Raw genomic sequence first — 18,645 nt, forward strand, 5'->3', positions numbered from 1 at the left:
GGCATTGATACACGAGCATAGGTGCTATATATTGCATTTTGGTCCAGCCAGAATGCACAGTTTCTTGGTGGGCTGCATGATCCAGTCACACAGGAATATCGACCAAATGTCATGAGGATGTGAGAGAAAGACGATGTGTGAGATTGTGTGTGGACTGTAAAAGGGGATGTAATTAGATATGGAAGCTATGAAGGTTATGTGGTAGGTTCTGGAATCTGATAAGCTTGCCTGAAGAGGTGAGTTTTCAGGGAACGCTTGAAGGATTGGAGACTAGAAGAAAGTCTTATTGTGCGAGGTAGGTTATTCCATAGAGTGGGTGCAGCGCGAAGAAAGTCCTGTAACAGTGAATGGGAGCAAGTAATGCATGGGGATGAGAGACGCAGATCTTGTGCTGACTGGAGAGGTCGGGTTGGGAAATATTTTGAGATGAGTGAAGAGATGTATGTTGGTGTGGTCATAGACTTCAATGGAGATTTCACACCATTGAAGTCTATGGAGGAAGACAGGCTCACCTAGTATATATATCAATTCATCAAAGTGGAACATTAAGAACACTGTAATTAAGAGCAATACAGGTCAACAAGTGAGGCTCCATAAATACTGTAATTTTATTACATAAACAATAAAGGTTATGTTTTAAATTAAGTGCATCAAACAACAGCAATTCCTTTTCTTTTCCATTTTGATATGAACGCACACAGCCAATCAGCGAGCAGCTCCAACGGAGACGCCCGCTGATTGGCTGGCGGCTCCTACAATGACTGGGCATACGCGTGCCCCAGTCATCCGCGTGGAGGAAAGGTATGTGTAAACTAGGGATGTGCAGGCTCGGTTCTACTCGGTTCCGTTCGGTTTTTTTTACCGAATCTTATTGGCTATCCAAAACTCGTGACAGCTGAAACCCAATAAGATTCGGGAAAAAAAACCGAACGGAACAGAGTAGAACCGAGCCTGCATATCCCTAAAACACATACCTTTCCTCCTGCCTGGCATGGTTTCGGGTTTTTCCTTTTGTTTGTTTTAACCCCCTGGATGCCTACAGGGTTTGTAGAGGACATGAACATTGCATAGGAGAGGTGAGTATGAATTTTTTTTATAGGTACCCCTATGGATTCCTACTGGAGAAGGGGACATGATGGCATCAGGGATACTAGATGAGTATGTGTGTCAGTGACTGAGTGTGCATGTGTGTTTAAATAAAATTGTACTTTCACGGTGTGTTTTGTCTTTAATCTAATATTTATTTTGCAGTGGAACTACAGGTACCAGCGAGCCCGTAAATGCCTACCATGCTGGTACTTGTGGTTCTCCAAGTACCAGCATGCAGGGGAGGCTTGCTGGGATCTGTAGTTCCACAGCAAAAGACAATATTAACACTTCTATTTTACACAACACATTTACACTATCAACCCGACACCCACTGGCCAGGGGTGCCGGGGATAGCCCTGGGCTATCAGCCCAGGCCTGGGGTGCCCTGGAGAGGGGGACCCCTTTATTGGGGGGTCCCCACCTCCCCAGGGATCCCCGGCCTGGGCTGAATAGCAGTCAGGAGTAATGCTTTGTCTGGGGAAATCGATGAAAGGTTTTCCCTACAAAGAGTCCACTGCTGGTTATGGATATTACAGAAGACCCCTACTCGTTTTGTCCCCTTTTTTTACACAACCAGGACCGGATCAGAAAAGACCTGTGCTGGTACTTAAAGTACAGGGGCCCCACGCATTTAGGCCCCTGTATTTTAAAAACCAGAACAGGTTGTACAGAGCCTGGGGCTGGTTATGTTTCTGGAGAGGGGGTGCACATCATTTAAAAAAGATTGTATATATATATATATATATATATATATATATTTATTTTTTAATATGGACACATAGAAACATGCACGTATCTCATGGATATGTGCATGTTTCTGTGTTACTCTGACCTGCTCAAGATAAAATCGCTATCCTGAAGCTGGTCTATTGTTTTTGCAAGTTCTCAGGCAGTAATATGTGTGAGTGAAGCACTCGCACTCTATTACAGTGCTCGAATTCTATCTAGAGAATGGGAAAACATCTGGGGGCAGGATGTAATAGAGATCGAGTCTGCCGAGGTGCGAGATGCAGACTGATCTCAATCGTTTATTTAAAGTTGCAGTCATTTACAAGGTAGAGCCAGTTCGGCTTTGCCTTGTAAATGACTGCAACTTTAATAAAATGATCGATATCAGTCTGCATCCCGCAACTCCAGCAGATTCGATCTCTTTTACATCCCGCCCTGGATGCGAGATGTTTTTTGCGAGTTATAGTAAAGCCCGAAAAATGCGGGTTTTACTATAGTCGCACCCTATTACATTTGCGAATGAGTAAAAAATGGGTTAGTATTAGGGGTGAGCGGGTTCGGATTTCTGAAATCCGAACCCCCCCGAGCCCCCCCGATCCGAGGCCGATCCGAGTCAGGCTCGACTTTTTCCGCCTGACTCGCATCAGAAATCGAGGCAAAACGTCATCATCCCGCCTTCCGGGTCTCGTGGGTTTTGGATTCTATATAAGGTACCCGCGTCGGCGCCATTTTCTCACTCGGCTGTGGACAGTGAAGAGGGAGGGTGGGAGTTAGGGCTGGCTGGGCTGTGTAGTGCAGTGCAGTGTAGTGTTGTGCTGCGCTGTTGTTGTCCATAGGGGCTGTGTCCACTCCTCCAAAGTCCATAGGGGCTGGCTGTGCTGTGCTGTGCTGCTGTTGTCCATAGGGGCTGTGTCCACTCCTCCAAAGTCCATAGGGGCTGGCTGGACTGTGTTGTGCAGTCAGTTGTCCATAGCGGCTGTGTCCACTCCAAAGTCCTGTGCAGTGTCCCAGTCCTAAAGGGGTGCTGTAGTGTTGTCCAGGGGGTGCTCTGTCCATCAGGGGTGCTCCCCCCAAAGTTCAAAAAAAATATATATTTTTTCTGTGTTTGTGAATTGTGTGTGCAGTAGCCGCACGTGAATCAACAAAGTATTGCCAAGCGTGCGCCTGTGTCATAAGTAAAGGGCCGGCTGGCTTGAACGTTAAAGGGTGCTGTAACCCCCAAAGTGCACTCCAAACCAAATAAAAAAATATTTTCTGTGTTTGTGAATTGTGTGCACTGTGGCTGCACGTGCATCAACAAAGGAGCAGTGCCAAGCGTGCGCCTGTGTCCCATAAGTAAAGGGGCCGGCTGGCTTGTCCATTAAAGGGTGCTGTAACCCCCAAAGTGCACTCCAAACCAAATAAAAAAATATTTTCTGTGTTTGTGAATTGTGTGCACTGTGGCTGCACGTGCATCAACAAAGGAGCAGCGACAAGCGTGCGCCTGTGTCCCATAAGTAAAGGGGCCAGCTGGCTTGTCCGTTAAAGGGTGCTGTAACCCCCAAAGTGCACTCCGAAAAAAATAAAAAAATATATTTTTTTGTGTTTGTGAATTGTGTGCGCAGTAGCCGCATGTGCATCAACAAAGTAGCGCCAAGCGTGCGCCTGTGTCATAGGTAAAGGGCCGGATGGCTTGACCGTTAAAGGGTGCTGTAACCCCCAAAGTGCACTCCAACAAAAATAAAACATTTTCTTCTGTGTTTGTGAATTGTCTGCACTGTACATGCATCCTCAAAGCAGCAGTGACAGGCGTGTCTGTCTGTTAAAGGGTGGTGTAACCCTCAAAGTGCGCTCCACAAAGAATAAAAAATTCTTCTTTTTTTTTCTGTCTTTGAGAATTGTGTGGGCTGTAGCTGCACGTGCATCAACAAAGGAGCAGCGCCAAGCGTGCGCCTGTGTCTCATAAGTAAAGAGCCGGCTGGCTCATTTCTTAAAGGGTGGTGTAACCTACAAAGTGCACTAGTCTCCAACAAAAAAAAAAAATTCTGTATTTGTGTGCGCCTTAGCCGCACATATATATCAATATAACATAAATGGACCAAACTTCCTCCGATAAAAATAAAATAGGGAAAGATGAAGAACCACTTCCTCCTAGTGCTGTTGCTGCTGCTGGGAGTTGTTAATCATCCCAGAGAGGAAGTAGGAACACCACTACTTTTACTAAACAATTGACCCTCCAACAGTCCTTAGCGAGGAGGATGAAGTACGACAGCAGTCATCCTGAATCAAAACGTATAACTGAGGTCTTGACTGCTATGTTGGTGTTAGACGTGCGTCCGGTATCCGCCATTAGTGCAGTGGGATTTAGACAATTGATGGAGGTAGTGTGTCCCCGGTTCCAAATCCCGTCTAGATTCCACTTCACTAGGCAGGCGATACCGAGACTGTATAGAAACGTCAGAAGAAGTGTCCTCAGTGTCCTGAAAAATGCCGTTGTAGCCAATGTCCACTTAACCACGGACATGTGGACAAGTGGAACAGGGCAGACTAAGGACTATATGACTGTGACAGCCCACTGGGTAAATGTATCACCTTACGCAGCAACAACAGCAGCGTCACCAGTAGCAGCATCTCAGAAACGCCAGCTCGTTCCAAGGCAGGCTACGCTGTGTATCACCGGTTTCAGTAAGAGGCACACCGCCGACAACCTCTTAGAGAAACTGAGGGAAATCATCGCCCAGTGACTTACCCCACTTAGACTCTCCTGGGGATTTGTGATATCTGACAATGCCACCAATATTGTGCGGGCATTACATCTGGGCAAATTCCAGCACGTCCCATGTTTTGCTCACACAATAAACTTGGTGGTGCCGAATTTTCTAAAAAGCGACAGGGGCGTGCAGGAGACACTTTGGGTGGCCCGAAAAATTTCTAGCCACTTTCGTTAAAGGGTGGTGTAACCCTAAAAGTGCGCTCCACAAAAAATAAAAAATTCTTCTTTTTTTCTGTCTTTGTGAAATGTGCGGGCTGTAGCCGCACCTGCATCCTCAAAGCAGCAGCGGCAAGCGTCTGTCTGTTAAAGGATTACATCAGTGACAGCATCCAAGTAGGCATGTCAGACAGTCCGTACCTGTACTGGCAGGAAAAAGAGGCAATTTGGAGGCCCCTGTACAAACTGGCTCTATTTTACCTGAGTTGCCCCCCCTCCAGTGTGTACTCCGAAAGAGTGTTTAGTGCAGCCGGGAACCTTGTCAGCGAAAGGCGTAGGAGGTTGCTTCCACAAAATGTGGAGAAGATGATGTTCATAAAATTAATTATCAACTCTTCCAGGGAGACCAGCCTCCTGAACGTACAGAGGGATGTGTGGTGGTGGATTCTAGCGGTGACGAAAAAATACTCTGTGAGGATGAGGATGTACACAACACTGAAGAGGGTGAGGAATCAGTGAATGAGGAGGATGAGGATGACATCTTGCCTCCGTAGAGCCAGTTTGTGCAGGGACAGATTAATTGCCAGCTTGTTTTGTGGGGGCCCAAATGAACCAATCATTTCAGCCACAGTTGTGTGGTAGACCCTGGCGCTGAAATGATTGGTTTGTTAAAGTGTGCATGTCCTGTTTATACAACATAAGGCTGGGTGGGAGGGCCCAAGGACAATTCCATCTTGCACCTCTTTTTTTTCTTTGCATTATGTACTGTTTGCGGCCTAGTTTTTCAAACTGCCATCCTGTCTGCCACTGCAGTGTCACTCCTAGATGGGCCACGTGTTTGTGCCGCCCACTCGTGTCGCTTAGCATAGTCATCCAGCTACCGCGGTGTAACCTTTTGGACATAAAAACACTATTGTGAGGTGTGAGGAGTTCAGAATAGACTGGAAATGAGTGGAAATTAAGGTTTTTGAGGTTAATAATAGCATAGGAGCAGAAAAATCAACACATTCTGGGATTTTAGCTGTTTTTATGCTTTTTTAAAAAAACATACAGATCCAAAACACAAAACCCAGAACCCAAAACACGGAAGGGTAGTTTTGGCAAAACCAATCCAGATCCAAAACACGAAGAAAGATCCAGATCCAAAACCAAAACACGAAAAGTGGCCAGTGCACACCCCTAGTTAGAATATCACTTTGTGATTTCATATAGGAAACCATAGGGTCTACTGATGGAATGAGTCAATAATTATGTCTATTAAAAATACCACATCAAGAAGGTTTAATTTCTGTATACATTTTTAAAGCTAAAGAATATATAAAAAATTTGATAGATACTGTATAACATAAATAATATAAAGATTGGTGAAGAGAGACTTCTAAGGTGATTGTTAACACATTTACTTAGAACAGAACTTCATAATCTGCTCTTCAATTACAGTATAATTATGCATACAATATATCAGTGTTCTACCCGCGCTTTATTTGTTGGGCAGTCCGCCCTGCAAATATCCCCCACCGCCCAGCAGTTGAGCTGCATTGAAAACTAGCGGCGGTGCCCGCACCCGCCGCTAGTGTCCCCAGGGCCCCACAAGTGTAGGGCAGACCGCAGTGAGTAGCGGTCTGCCCTACACAGAAACAAACACACAGCCGCCAGCGGCAGCTGTGTGTTTATCATAGCAGCGCAGCCAGCCAATGAGAGTCATACAGACTCTGATTGGCTGCTGCGGCCACGGAGGGAGCCGGCTAGAGCTCACTCATGAGCTCCCATTCCGGCTCCCCCCGCAGCGGTTGATGGGAGAGACGTCATGACGTCTCTCCCATAGTACAGAGCAGGCCGGGAGCAGCGGACAGCAGCGGTCGTGGGCTGGAGCTGGGATCAGGTAAGTTGTCTATTTTTTTCTTTTGTGAGTATGCGTTACTGTATAAAGGGGGCTGCTAATGGGGGCACTGTATAGGGGGCTGCTAATGGGGGCACTGTATAGGGGGCTGCTACTGGGGGCGCTGTATAATGGGGCTGCTACTGGGGGCACTGTATCATGGGGCTGCTACTGGGGGCACTGTATCATGGGGCTGCTACTGGGGGCACTGTATCATGGGGCTGCTACTGGGGGCACTGTATAGGGGGGCTGCTACTGGGGGCACTGTATAGGGGGCTGCTAATGGGGGCACTGTATAGGGGGCTGCTAATGGGGCACTGTATAGGGGTCTGCTAATGGGCCCACTGTCTAGGGGGCTGCTAATGGGGGCACTGTATAGGGGGGCTGCTAATGGGTGCACTGTATAGGGGGCTGCTAATTGGGGCACTGTATAGGGGGCTTCTACTGGGGGCACTGCATAAGGGGCCAGCCTGGGGGCACTGCATAAGGGACACTATTTAAGCCTGGGGTACTGCATTAGGGGCCAGTCTGGGTGCACTATTTAAGCCGTCTGGGGGCACTACATAGGGACACTACTTCAGCCTGGGGGTACTGCATAAAAGGCAAAGCTAAACTACAGGGGGCACTGCATAATGGACACTTTTGAGTGACAGCCAGTGGGAGAGCAGCCTGAGACCTGTCGGGCTGGATTGGTAAGGGAGATACCCCTTTTCCCGGCGCGCATAATTGCAAATGCCCCCACCCGGCTGCTGTTTGATGCCACCCGGCTGGAAACACTGTATATTATGGACTTCATTCAATAAAACATCTGAAAGGGGCAATTTCCACCATGGCAAAACAATTTTGCACTGCAGGAGAGGAGTTGATATGGGGACAAATTTAGAGTTGTAGGGGATACATCCTAGTGAAGCGCTAAGCCAATGGTTCCCAAACTTTTTTGAATCACGGCGCCCTAGAGTATCAGCATTTTCTCCATGGCACTCCTGGGCCAAAAGTTTCTTATTGAGAAATTTTGCAAAGATTAAATTAAGTCATTTTTGCTTATATTAGGTTCAGTTATGTGGTGGGTGACAAGGCTGCGCTTCTTTTTGTCCACATCATTTTTCATTGGCAGTCATTAGCACTGGTTTTGCCGATCACATTGACTAAATATAATTTTATTTGGTACTGGACCACCAACCCGAGGCACCCCTGCAAGTGCCCTGAGGCACCCAGTTTGGAAACCGCTGCTTTAAAGTAAAAATACATTTTCCCTGTATCTGTGTTTTACAGTACATGTATAAAGGGACATTCTTTTGTGCCCTTGTATCGCAACATGATTTATCCATGTGCACCGTTTAGTTTGCTTTGTTTCTAAATTTAAATCATATTTGCGTACTCTCACAGAATTTTTGGCAGACTCCCAAATTTGGGAGTGGCGGCTACAGTTCCGAATCCCAATCATTTTCCTAATGAAAAGGGATGATTGTAGGATCATGCACTGTCACGTGCACTTGTCATGTGTGCTCCCTCTCTGAGATATTCCGGAGAAGAGGTCCATAAAGTAGACCAGTACAGCATGCTCTAAATGAAGATCTAATTTGGGAACCAACTCTTTTGGTGCACAAGAACAATACCACAATGACAAGTACAGTCCCAAGTAAAAATAAAAATATTTGATAATCACTAAATTATGATTTATCCCAAAATAAGATCTGCAAGTGGATTAGTTTGGAAGATATTCTCATAAATTGCAGACAACAGTCAAATACTTTATATTTAGTATAACAAATGTAAGCTTTGCTATTGTATATATGCCTTAGAGATAATGTTTATAACTATTATCAACATTATCTCCTGTGTGTTTATTTTGACCATAAATAAGGGGACTTCATGTTGACCCAGAATTGTTGTATGCTGCTTTAAACAGATACCCCTTACTTCCTTTTAGCATCATTAGACTTTGTTTATTTGATACTTGGATAAATATTTGTATAAAATGACTTTAGAGTCTTAATGGTCTATGTACTAAACCTTGCAGAGAGATAAAGTGGATGGACATAAAGTACCAACTAATCAGCCCCTAATTGACATTTTTCAAACACAGCCTATAAAGTGACAATTAGGAGCTGATTGGTTGGTACTTTATATCCATCCATTTTAATACTCTCGATGGCTTAGTACATCTCCCCTTTAGTTATAATAACAACCCACGGTGGGAACTATGTACAAAGATGTAGATGTAGACTAGTTTGTGCAATAGGCATGAGAGTAATTAGAATAAAAATGTTTTCTTAACTATGCTCATCTAAATATGTCATATAAGTTCTCTGATTATAAGTAGAACTTATTAAGATATAACAATATATTCCTTGTGAGGCATTGTACACACAGCACACTACCTGCTGGTGGCTGTCATTGTGTGCACTTCTGCAAGTACCTGGCATTGTATAGAGTGCAACAGCTTCCCCATTAGGAATACTGGCTTTCTGACAACATTACACCATTCTGAAAAAAAAAAATGACACCATTTGCACAATGACAAAGAAACGCCTCCAATTTGTCTTTGTCACACTATTTTGTTGCATTTGACTCTTTTCGCTTACAGGGATCATGGCCAAATTTGCACAACACGAGGCCGCACATTATTTATATATTTTTGGCACCGTACTGACTTTTATGGAAATTCCCATTTTGTTTTTCTTTAACCTACACAATCACATGTACTATTGTATTACACAGGTGGAAAAGAAAGAAAAGTACAAATTTCTCAACATGAATTAAACCCAAAACATATCTGTAATACTGTATCACACTGGTGGTTTAGTCTATAGTTTGAGAGGTCATAATAAATAAATGGTCTTGTTCTAATACTTTCTTTCTTGACATGAAGGTTCTAGAATTAAGAGGACTATTAAGATTTACACAGCATTATTATGAAGACAGCACGAGACATGACACACATACATAGTTCTTAGTAGCAAGCAGCCAACAGGGAACTTCCTTAGCAATGACAGCTGAGTACTGAACCTGACGGTAGAGTGTGACAGCCAGTACTGGCATGGTGGAAAAGTGTACAGATGTTACGCGAGGACTCATCAGCCTGTAAACAGTAAAGCGTGAACTCCCGCTCTCTGAATTTCAGCTTTTCTTGGGCAAGTTTTGAACTCTTTTGATGGGTGTGGTATGATATGTCGCCATTTACCATGTAGACACTGATGTTAGAATGTCGACATATTGTTCCTGGTGGCCCAGCAGTGACTTGCTGATTTCCAGCAGAGTGATCAGACAGAGCTGCATTCCGGTGAGTATACCTGCCCTTTCCCTAACTACAGGCGTATACTTCAATTGTACCGACAAGCGTGTCCCTCCTTCTTTGCTGCACCATCTACCCAGTGACATCCTAGAGAAGATGGCACTGTGCATTGACAGTAAAGTCTCTGGCGCTGTGCATGGCCTTTGCTCTGTTATGCCCATGCGCCGTCTTCCTGAATATTACTGATAAGATGGCGCCCCACTTGCCGGTACAAGCAAGGTAAGATGCAGGGCTGAGGGAGATGGAGGACGCTGCTCAGAGGAAGGGACCTGTGTGCAGCATTAATATGGTATTAATACGCCCCAGTCCTTAACCCTAATCCCTAACTCTCCCTCCAGTACCTAACCCTAACCTCCCCACGGGCCCTAAACCTAACCTCCCCTCGCCGCCTAACCCTAATCATAACTGTCGACATTGCTGTTGACCTAATGACTACATCCCCTTTTGACTGCAGATTGTCAGGTTGGTTTTGCGAGTTTTACTATCTAGCTGCTTGTGTAGTGTTCATTCTCTATTTAATACTGTGGCTCTTTCATTTTATTTTGGGACAATATTTCATTAAAGGATTTTAGATATTAAGGATCAATGGCAGATGGATACAAGAGTGAGAAAAGGAAATTCAGAGCAAGGATTGGGAGGGTTTTATATAAGCGCATGTGATGTCAATTACAATATGCAACTGATGAACTATGTCAAATACTGCAGCATCTCTACTAACAGCAGTAATCAAGATAATGTATTAACTGAAAGCACAATATTATCATAGGGATCTCAGAATCCAAGTACAACTACAGAGTAGAGTTACCATTATTAAGAGTGAGGCAGCTGATTTAAGTATTAATGGGAGGAACCTAAGCAGTGCAAGAGAGTTATTACTGTTATGTATCCGGAGGGGTGGCCCTGCTCACCCAGAAGTTGGGGATACTGTAGATCACTAAAGGCTAAATTATAATGCAAGTGGGCCCTGAAAAATGTGGCCTGTGTGGCCCAGGTGTCGTGGAAGAATATTGATGGGTCATTTATTCTTCAGCAGTACTATGGCAAAGGTATGTGGACATGCCAAATAATTAGTGTGTTAGCTAGTTCAGCTACCCCCATAGATAGGAGGTGCATAATATCCAGTATACAGTACAGCCAAGCAATATCCAGTCCAATATTAGCAGTAGAATGGATTGTACTGAAGAGCTCAGTGACTTTCAATGTGGTAGTGTCATAAGATGTCAGCTTTCCAACAAGTCATTTTGCTGAAATTGCAGGCAGTATTAAAGGCCCAACTGGGGGAAAGTAAACGTTTCCCAAGTTTTCACGAAAGTTGAAAAAAAAAGACCCACAGTAGAGTGATATCCTACAGAAATGTTGCACCTTGTTTAATCCATTGTGGAAATATTTGGGGCACTATGGCCCTGTAGAGAATGTTAGGTTTTCAACAGAGGGAGGGGCATTGTAGGGAATATTGAGGTCAAATTATATCAGTGGTACTGACTTAAATTTTGCAAATAGAAAGGTCTACTGGGCAGTAGGTTAGGAGACTAAGAGCAAAGTGAATATTGTATTATAGTTAATGTCTGGAGAGAAAATGCCAAAACATACATTGAGCTATGTAGGTAGCAGTGAAGGCTTGTTTAAAGTTGGAAGCAAAGAGAACCCTTCTGTAGTGTGTCTGAGTCATGATTGCATTGTGTTTCCTTGATCTCCTATACCATATAAATTATGAGGACCAGTAGATGATTGATCGACACTGGAATGGCTTGGAAAAGATAAAGTAGTAATTTTGATGACCCAGGCCACCAAGGCTGTGAGCTTGTTCATACCTTGCTATATGGATGACATGTGTTGTATGTCTGATAATATGCAATACTTGTTCACCAGGAAATAAACTTTGTATGGATGGATTATAGAAGTGGTGACCTTCAGTATTCTGCCAGTCTGTTAATGAAAACCTTTAAGAGGTACAGTATATAGCTTCATAAGTAATGCAACTAGGTCTTTATAATGAGATGACAACTAGCTGTTCCTGGTGGTGAAATGGTCACAATTAGCTCCCTGGAGAATTGAATTTAATAAACTAGTCAATGGGATTTTATATAGTACTAGCTGGGATACCAGGCATTGATTGGGTTGAAGAATGGACCTTGAAGTACATATGCAGCCTTCATTTGTTTACATTGCAGACCAACATTGGAGACCATGGCATAAGAAAATGTGCTTGGAGGAAATTAGTAACTGTCAGTACAGGTGCAGTGTGACAGTTGATCCTCCGTCTCACTGCTCTTCCTGACCCTCACTGGTACTGTACATATCAGCCTGTGCCTTCAGATAAGTGCAATTTTAGGCATTGTAAGAGATCCTAAGCTAACTGGCGTAAACTAAAATTTCAAAACAAACTCCACGGCCTGCTTGAGCACCATGTAGATCTCCATGGCTCTGTTAAACTTCAAACATAGCCAAAAACCTAATCCTGGTCAAACTACACCACTATGCCAAATTTGGTGGAGCCAGATACAAAACTCTGGCCGTGCATCTAGGACAAACAGAAACACACACTTTCTCGCATATAGATTAAGCAACTGATTCATTGGGCCCCAAATGTTGCATACATTTTTCTTTGCTTCACTTTTTCTTTAGTGATATCCTTGATTAGAATGCTAGTTATCATCGTGTATGAATTTAGATAGTGGTTTTTGTTTGTTTTAGATAAACTAGGCCAAAAGTGCCAAGGTTGTAAAGAGCTTTATAGTATTCCTGAAATCTGCATTCTAGCTTTTGGGGGTTATTTTTTAACCTATTTATTTTGTCTTTTATAGACATTAAGACATTGAGAGTTCATTTGACATTCAGTTTATTGGCTAGCTGGTAGTCTGCATTGTCCCACCTATTGTAAAACCTGCTGGACTACCATTGCATTTTTTGATTGGCATGTGCATTTGCAAATTGTGAATGACAATATTGTCTTTCTTAGTTTCTCATTGCTGTAGCTATGCTCATATCCACTAACTTCAGTTCGGCCTTCTGCCCTTTTGATTTTTATAAGTCATATAACATGTTTCATTAGCACTTCCCTTGCTGAATGACTAAACACAGTAACGATATCCCAGCAGTGTGCTGCAACTTTCAAATCCAGAATAAATTGACATTTGCTACAAAATACTGGTGCATTACTGATGAGGAGAATGTAATACTCACTATGTTCATGAGAGTAAGGAGGTAGTTCTGAACATGTTCTTTACCATGGAACCTGACAACAGAGTCGTCCACTCCAAGCAGTACTTCTATGTTGTAATCATTGTCAGTTGTGTGTCTGCGTTGTCTCAGAGTGTCATTGACTTGTCTCTCAACACTGCTGTAAACACTGTCCAAATCATCAAGGCCAGTAAAGTCTGCAATACACATAAGAAACAGCCTTTTTTTCAAATGACAAGAAACAAAGTTATAGTAAAAAGGTAACATGATTATTCTGTCATTTCATAAGTTCTTCTGAAACACAGGAATGTAGGCACATACATGTTGGAGACTGCCAGACCATGGTAGCGGTAATACATACATACCACTTCAGTACTCACCTTCCGTGTACATAGTCTGCAACACCTACTGTTCCATGACCGTAGTGAATTAACAAACAGTTTCTTTGCACCAACCTCGCAAAACCATGCAATTGACAGGTTTTCATTCCCTGCATAACATTAGCTAGACTAATGGTGCATACACACAGTACAATTAAAATGGACGATAGCCATATCGTCCATCGCCTGTGCATGCAGGCCAACCTGGTCGATATCGACCAGGTTACTCTAGCGCAAATGATGGGTTAGAACTGCGCTCTGCTGTATGGGCAGATGGGATGTGAGATGTATTGTTTGTGTCGGGGTGCTGCACCTTCCTAAAAGCAGGAGTACCGGGTCCTGTGTAACGATATAATGGGGTAGAGGGTGCGGAGGGTGCGCTCGCCCTATGGGTGTAATGCTGGAGTAATAGTGTTGTGGTCTTATGTGTTCAATGTTGTGTGTGGAGTGATGGGGTGTAGGGAGGGAAGGGGGTCTAATGGACTGGAGGTGGTAGGTGAGGAAATGAAGACAGAGGCAGAAATGGGGGCCAAAGGGTTTATTGGAAAAAAACAGTACTAATCCTGTTCGGTCCCTGGCACCCAGGTGGGGTGAGCGATCCACTTGGGGGTGTGTGTGGGTGGAGACTGGGGAGGTGAGTGGACCCTTTTAGGGGCTCCTTTCCGTGCAGTTCAAAAGACCGGCACGTTACCCCTGCTGGACGTTTGGTCAACAATCTTAGGATGTCTCGGGGGGAGGGGAGTGGTGGGTTGGCAGCGGGTCTGGCGGATGTGGATGTACACCCTGGCGGCGTCCCGCGCAGGGGTATAAGTCTCGGAGTCACTTACCTACCGGTAGGATTTGTTGGTGAAAAAGGCATGGGCTGCTGGTAGCTGGTGTTAGTTTCCTTTTGCACATGCGGTGTTGGATGGCTGCTGCGGTGTCAGCGGTTGGAGGAAGCTCTGTGTGTGGTAGTGGCTTGCTGGTGCACTGTGGGGCTTGGTGCACCGCGTTGCTGGCGTTCTGTTCCCGCTGCCTGGTGGGTGCCTGCTGGTGTGGATCGCTTAGGGATTGCTGCTGGACGAACAGCTGTGAGTGGAGCTGGTGTTGGTGGCTCTCAGGGGGCGGTGCGTGGTCGCCTGGGTCTAGCAGGTGGAGTGGTGATCAAGAGGGGTGCGCAGGGCTTTGCTAGGTGTGATGCCCAGCGCGGCCCTGCGGGTGGTGGGTAGAGAGGGTTCTGGAAGCAGCAAGGCTCGACCGAGTTCTCCGCAGCAATGAAGAGCTCTGGTGTAAGCTGGCTGTGGTGTCAGAATGTAGGGGGTCTCCAACGCATTTTGGCAGGGGCTCTGCCTTCTTCAAGGAGGTAAGAAGTGTGGCTATGCATGTGTGAGGTTTAAATGTGGAACTTCCGGGTTCTGTGTTTGTCAGGTGGTGGAGATGACCAATCAGGGCTAAGAGTGGGTGTGGCCCATATATCTGATAGGTCGTGGGTGATTGTGCGAGGCTAAGCCTGTGGTTGGGTGATAACGCCACGTGGTTTGGGCAGCCAATGGTTTACTGTGCTGCTGTGGGTGTGTTAGCTGGGGCTCGTGTTTGGGTGCATATGTGGCTGCTATGGGGATTGTGACCGGCTGTGAATGGTCAGCGGCGGTCATGTGGTGTCGGCAGCCAATCGTGTGCTCTGCTGATGTGGGTGTGTATGCTGGGGCTGGTGTGCTTTAATGCATTATGCAGCTGCTATGGGGATCGAGACCGGGTGCGGTTGGTTGGAGGTGGTCACGTGGTGCTGGCAGCCAATCTTGTGCTGTGTAGGGTTTCCGTATGTTTACATGGGTTAAGGTGACAGCTGGCTCTGGCGTGCGTTGGGCGGAGGAGGTGTGCGGAGTGTTTTGTGCTGTGTGTAGGATTTAATGAGCGGGCAGGGGCATGTGGCGAGTAGGGTGGGGGTCAGGGGCACCGGGGTGTGTAAGGCAATTATTGTGGAGGTGGGGATGTGAAACCGCATTGTCGTGGTAGATTAGTCCCCTGGTGCAGGCGGCCAAACGTGTGTGTGGGGGTGATTATGAGGGTGATGGTTGGTGGCTCGGGTGACCGCAGGGGTCCGGGGAGGTGTGGATGGGCATCTCTCCGGGGATGGTGGCTAGGTGATCGGGCAGGGGGAGATGGAATAAGACTGGTGCGTGTGGCATGTGTCAAGCTGGCAGTGCTGTAGTGGACATTCCTGTTATGTGTATAATGGTGTCTAGATGATAGCCGCGTGTGGTGGGAGGGTGGGAGTAGTGGTTAGTATCGCTAACCTGTATGATGTGTGGAATGCCAGGGTTGTGTAAGTATATATGTGGTGTGGCCAAGTGGTTAAATCGACTGACACGGGGAAGTGTGTGTTAACGTGTGGCGAGGAGGAGTAAGGTTGGTGTGTTGACTCTAATAGGTTCTTAGTGTGTGGAATGTGTTTGGTGCAGTAGTGTGTAAATGGTCTTGTTGTGGAGAGGGGGGGGGAGGGGTGCCATCTTGGGGTGTTGTGGTCACTATAGAGGCAGGAATGTGTGTGGGGGCTGGGATAAAATGTAGCGTGAGGGGGGGTAGGGGGCAGGTGTGTGTTCATGTTACGGATCGGTGATGTGTTGCAGACAGGAGCCATAGCAACATAGAGAAGCGGGGGGCGTGGTGTGTCTTAAATGTGTGTGGCAGTGGGGTGTAATGGGTGCTTAATGTGCTGGGCGATGAGGTGAGGGGGACGGGGGTGGCTTGGATGAGGTCGTGACTAGGTGTATAAGTGTGAGGGCCGCTGTCTGTTGTGTCGGGGGGAGTCCGTTTGGGATGTGGGTGGGGGTATTGGAATGGGTGGTGCGGTCGATATCAGGGGTATGGGGGTGATAGTGATCAAGGTGTCAGGGTGTGTATGTGTTAGGGCAGGGTTGGTTGGGGAAGGGGATGTCAAGGTAACGGTGATGCGGGGGGTGAATGGGGATCACTGATTCTGGGTGTCAGCATTTAAAGGTGAGTATGGCTTGATGGGGGCGGTAGGGGGAGGTGGTAGATGATTTAGTGGAGGGGGGTTTGGATGGTCAGAGGGTGGAAGGTCGGATTGTCTTGACATTTTAAGAGGTTGAGTACGCGGGGTTGCGTGGGGATCGGTGTTGTTAATGTGTCAAGTATATGGTGGCCGTGTTCATTTGGAGATGACTGATTTAATCTCGTTATCGATGTTTAGTCCTTTGGGTGCTAGTGTTTTGAGGGTGAAGATCCATCGGAGTTCCTCCTTGTTTAGGGTCTTGGTGTGGTCCCCCCCCTCCAGTTTTTCTTGATGTGTTTAATGCCTGTGAATCTGATGCCTGTCGTGTTGCTATGGTGGTGTTCTTGGAAGTGTATCGGTATGCTGTGGTTGTCTGTCTGTTTCGTGATGTTTCTGAGGTGTTCTTGGATCCTGGTTTTAAGTGGTCTGGTGGTTCTGCCGATGTATTGTTGGTTGTAGGGGCATTGTATAAGATATATGACGTTCGTGGTGTTGCATGTTATGTGTTCCTGTATTTTGTATGTTTCTCCTGTCTGTGTTGATGTGAATGATGTGGTGGGTCTGGTGCTGCGATATTTCAAGGTGGTACAGTTGGTGCACGTACCGCAGTGGAAAAAACCTTGTGTGGGTCTAGAGTTGTCCAGGGTAGTTTGTGAATGTTGCAGGGGAGGGATGTGATTGCGTACCAGTTGGTTCTGTATGTTGGGGGCTTTCCTGTAGATGACTTTTGGTTTGCTGGGTAAGCTGTCGATGAGTTGTTCGTCTTGTAGTAGTAGGTGCCAATGTTTGTTCACGATGCGTTTTATGCTGTTTGCGTGTGTGTTGTATTGCGTGATAAATGGGATGTTGTTCTGTATATCTTGTGGTTTTTGTTTGTAGTCAAGTGGCTGTCTGTCTTCTTTACCTATTTGTATGAGGGTGTGTTCTAACTTGTCTGGTTTGTATGCTTTGTCCAAAAATAGTTTTTTTGAGGGTGTTGGCTTGTTCCTTGTAGTCTGTGAGTCTTGTGCAGTTGCGTCTAATGCGTTTGAATTGTCCTGTGGGGATATTGTCAAGCCAGGTGGGGTGGTGACCACTGGTGGATAGGATGTAGCTGTTGACGTCCACTGGTTTTTGGTAGGTTCTGGTATGTATCTGTTGGTTTTCAATGAAGACTTCCAAGTCGAGGAAGTTGACTGATGTCTGGCTGTAGTGTGTCGTGAAATGGAGGTTTCTATCGTTATCATTGATGTACTTGATGAAGTCAAGTAATGTGTTGAGGGGGCCTTTCCAGATGCAGAGGACGTCGTCGATGTACCTCGTCCATAGGACCAAGTTCGCGTCCCAGCCATGGCCCGTCCATATGTGGGAGTCTTCCCAGCTACTCATGAACAGGTTCGCATAGCTGGGCGCGAACTTCGTCCCCATGGCGGTGCCCGTCCTCTGCAGGAAAAACTCCCCATTGAACCAGAAATAGTTATGTGAAAGGATGTAGTCAATGCCTTGTAGAATGAAGGATAATTGGTCTGGTTCCAGTAAATCGTCGTGTTTGAGGTGTTCGTTGATGCTGTCGAGTCCTTGTGTGTGATTGATTACAGTGTAGAGTGATGTAACATCGCTGGTGACCAGCCAGTGGTCATCACCCCATGTTATGTTGTCGAGGATTTTGAGTACATGGGTGGTGTCCTGGCGGTGTGATCGTTGGCGTTTGACGTGTGGTTGCAGGAAATGGTCAATGTATTGTGAGAGGTTGCTTGATATGGAATTGATGCCGGATATGATTGGTCTGCCTGGTGGATTGGTGATGCTGTTGTGTATTTTCGGGAGATAGTAGAAAACTGGAATGATGGGGTTGGAGTTGTATATGAAGTTGTATTCGTGTTTGTTCAAGATACCTTTGTCTAGTCCGTTTTGGAGTATGTGTTTGAGTGTCATGTTAAAGTTATGTGTGGGATCTGTCCTGAGGGTCTAGTATGTGTTTGTGTCTTGTAGTATGCGTAGGGATTCTGTGATGTAATCAGTTTTGTTCAAGAGTACTATTCCCCCTCCTTTATCAGCTGGTTTAATTATGAGGTTGGTGTCAGTTTTGAGTTCTTTGAGTGCACTGCATTCGCCTGCCGTGAGGTTAGGGTTGCGGTGTTTGATTCGGGTGTCAAGTTTGTTCATGTCTTCCGTTACCATGTGTGCGAAGGTGTTGATGAAATGTCCTTT

At 45.8% G+C, this 18,645-nt stretch overlaps 1 protein-coding gene and 1 long non-coding RNA gene across 3 annotated transcripts in view; one reads left to right on the plus strand and one right to left on the minus strand.

Annotated features, from left to right (window-relative positions):
- Window positions 1–18,645, minus strand: part of ADAMTS3 (ADAM metallopeptidase with thrombospondin type 1 motif 3) — a 281,800-nt gene that overhangs the window by 114,297 nt on the left and 148,858 nt on the right. For both annotated transcript variants that reach the window (XM_088448355.1, XM_088448353.1), the window contains exon 5: window positions 13,084–13,277. In XM_088448355.1, the coding sequence (XP_088304481.1) occupies window positions 13,084–13,277 (194 nt within the window). The remainder of the gene's footprint in view (window positions 1–13,083; window positions 13,278–18,645) is intronic.
- LOC148505401 (uncharacterized) overlaps window positions 1–18,645 on the plus strand; it is a 156,801-nt gene that overhangs the window by 103,698 nt on the left and 34,458 nt on the right. The gene's annotated exons all lie outside the window — the stretch shown is intronic.

This window comes from Taudactylus pleione, unplaced genomic scaffold (genome assembly GCF_031769625.1).
Source record: "Taudactylus pleione unplaced genomic scaffold, aTauple2 ptg000454l, whole genome shotgun sequence".
NCBI lineage: Eukaryota > Metazoa > Chordata > Amphibia > Anura > Myobatrachidae > Taudactylus > Taudactylus pleione.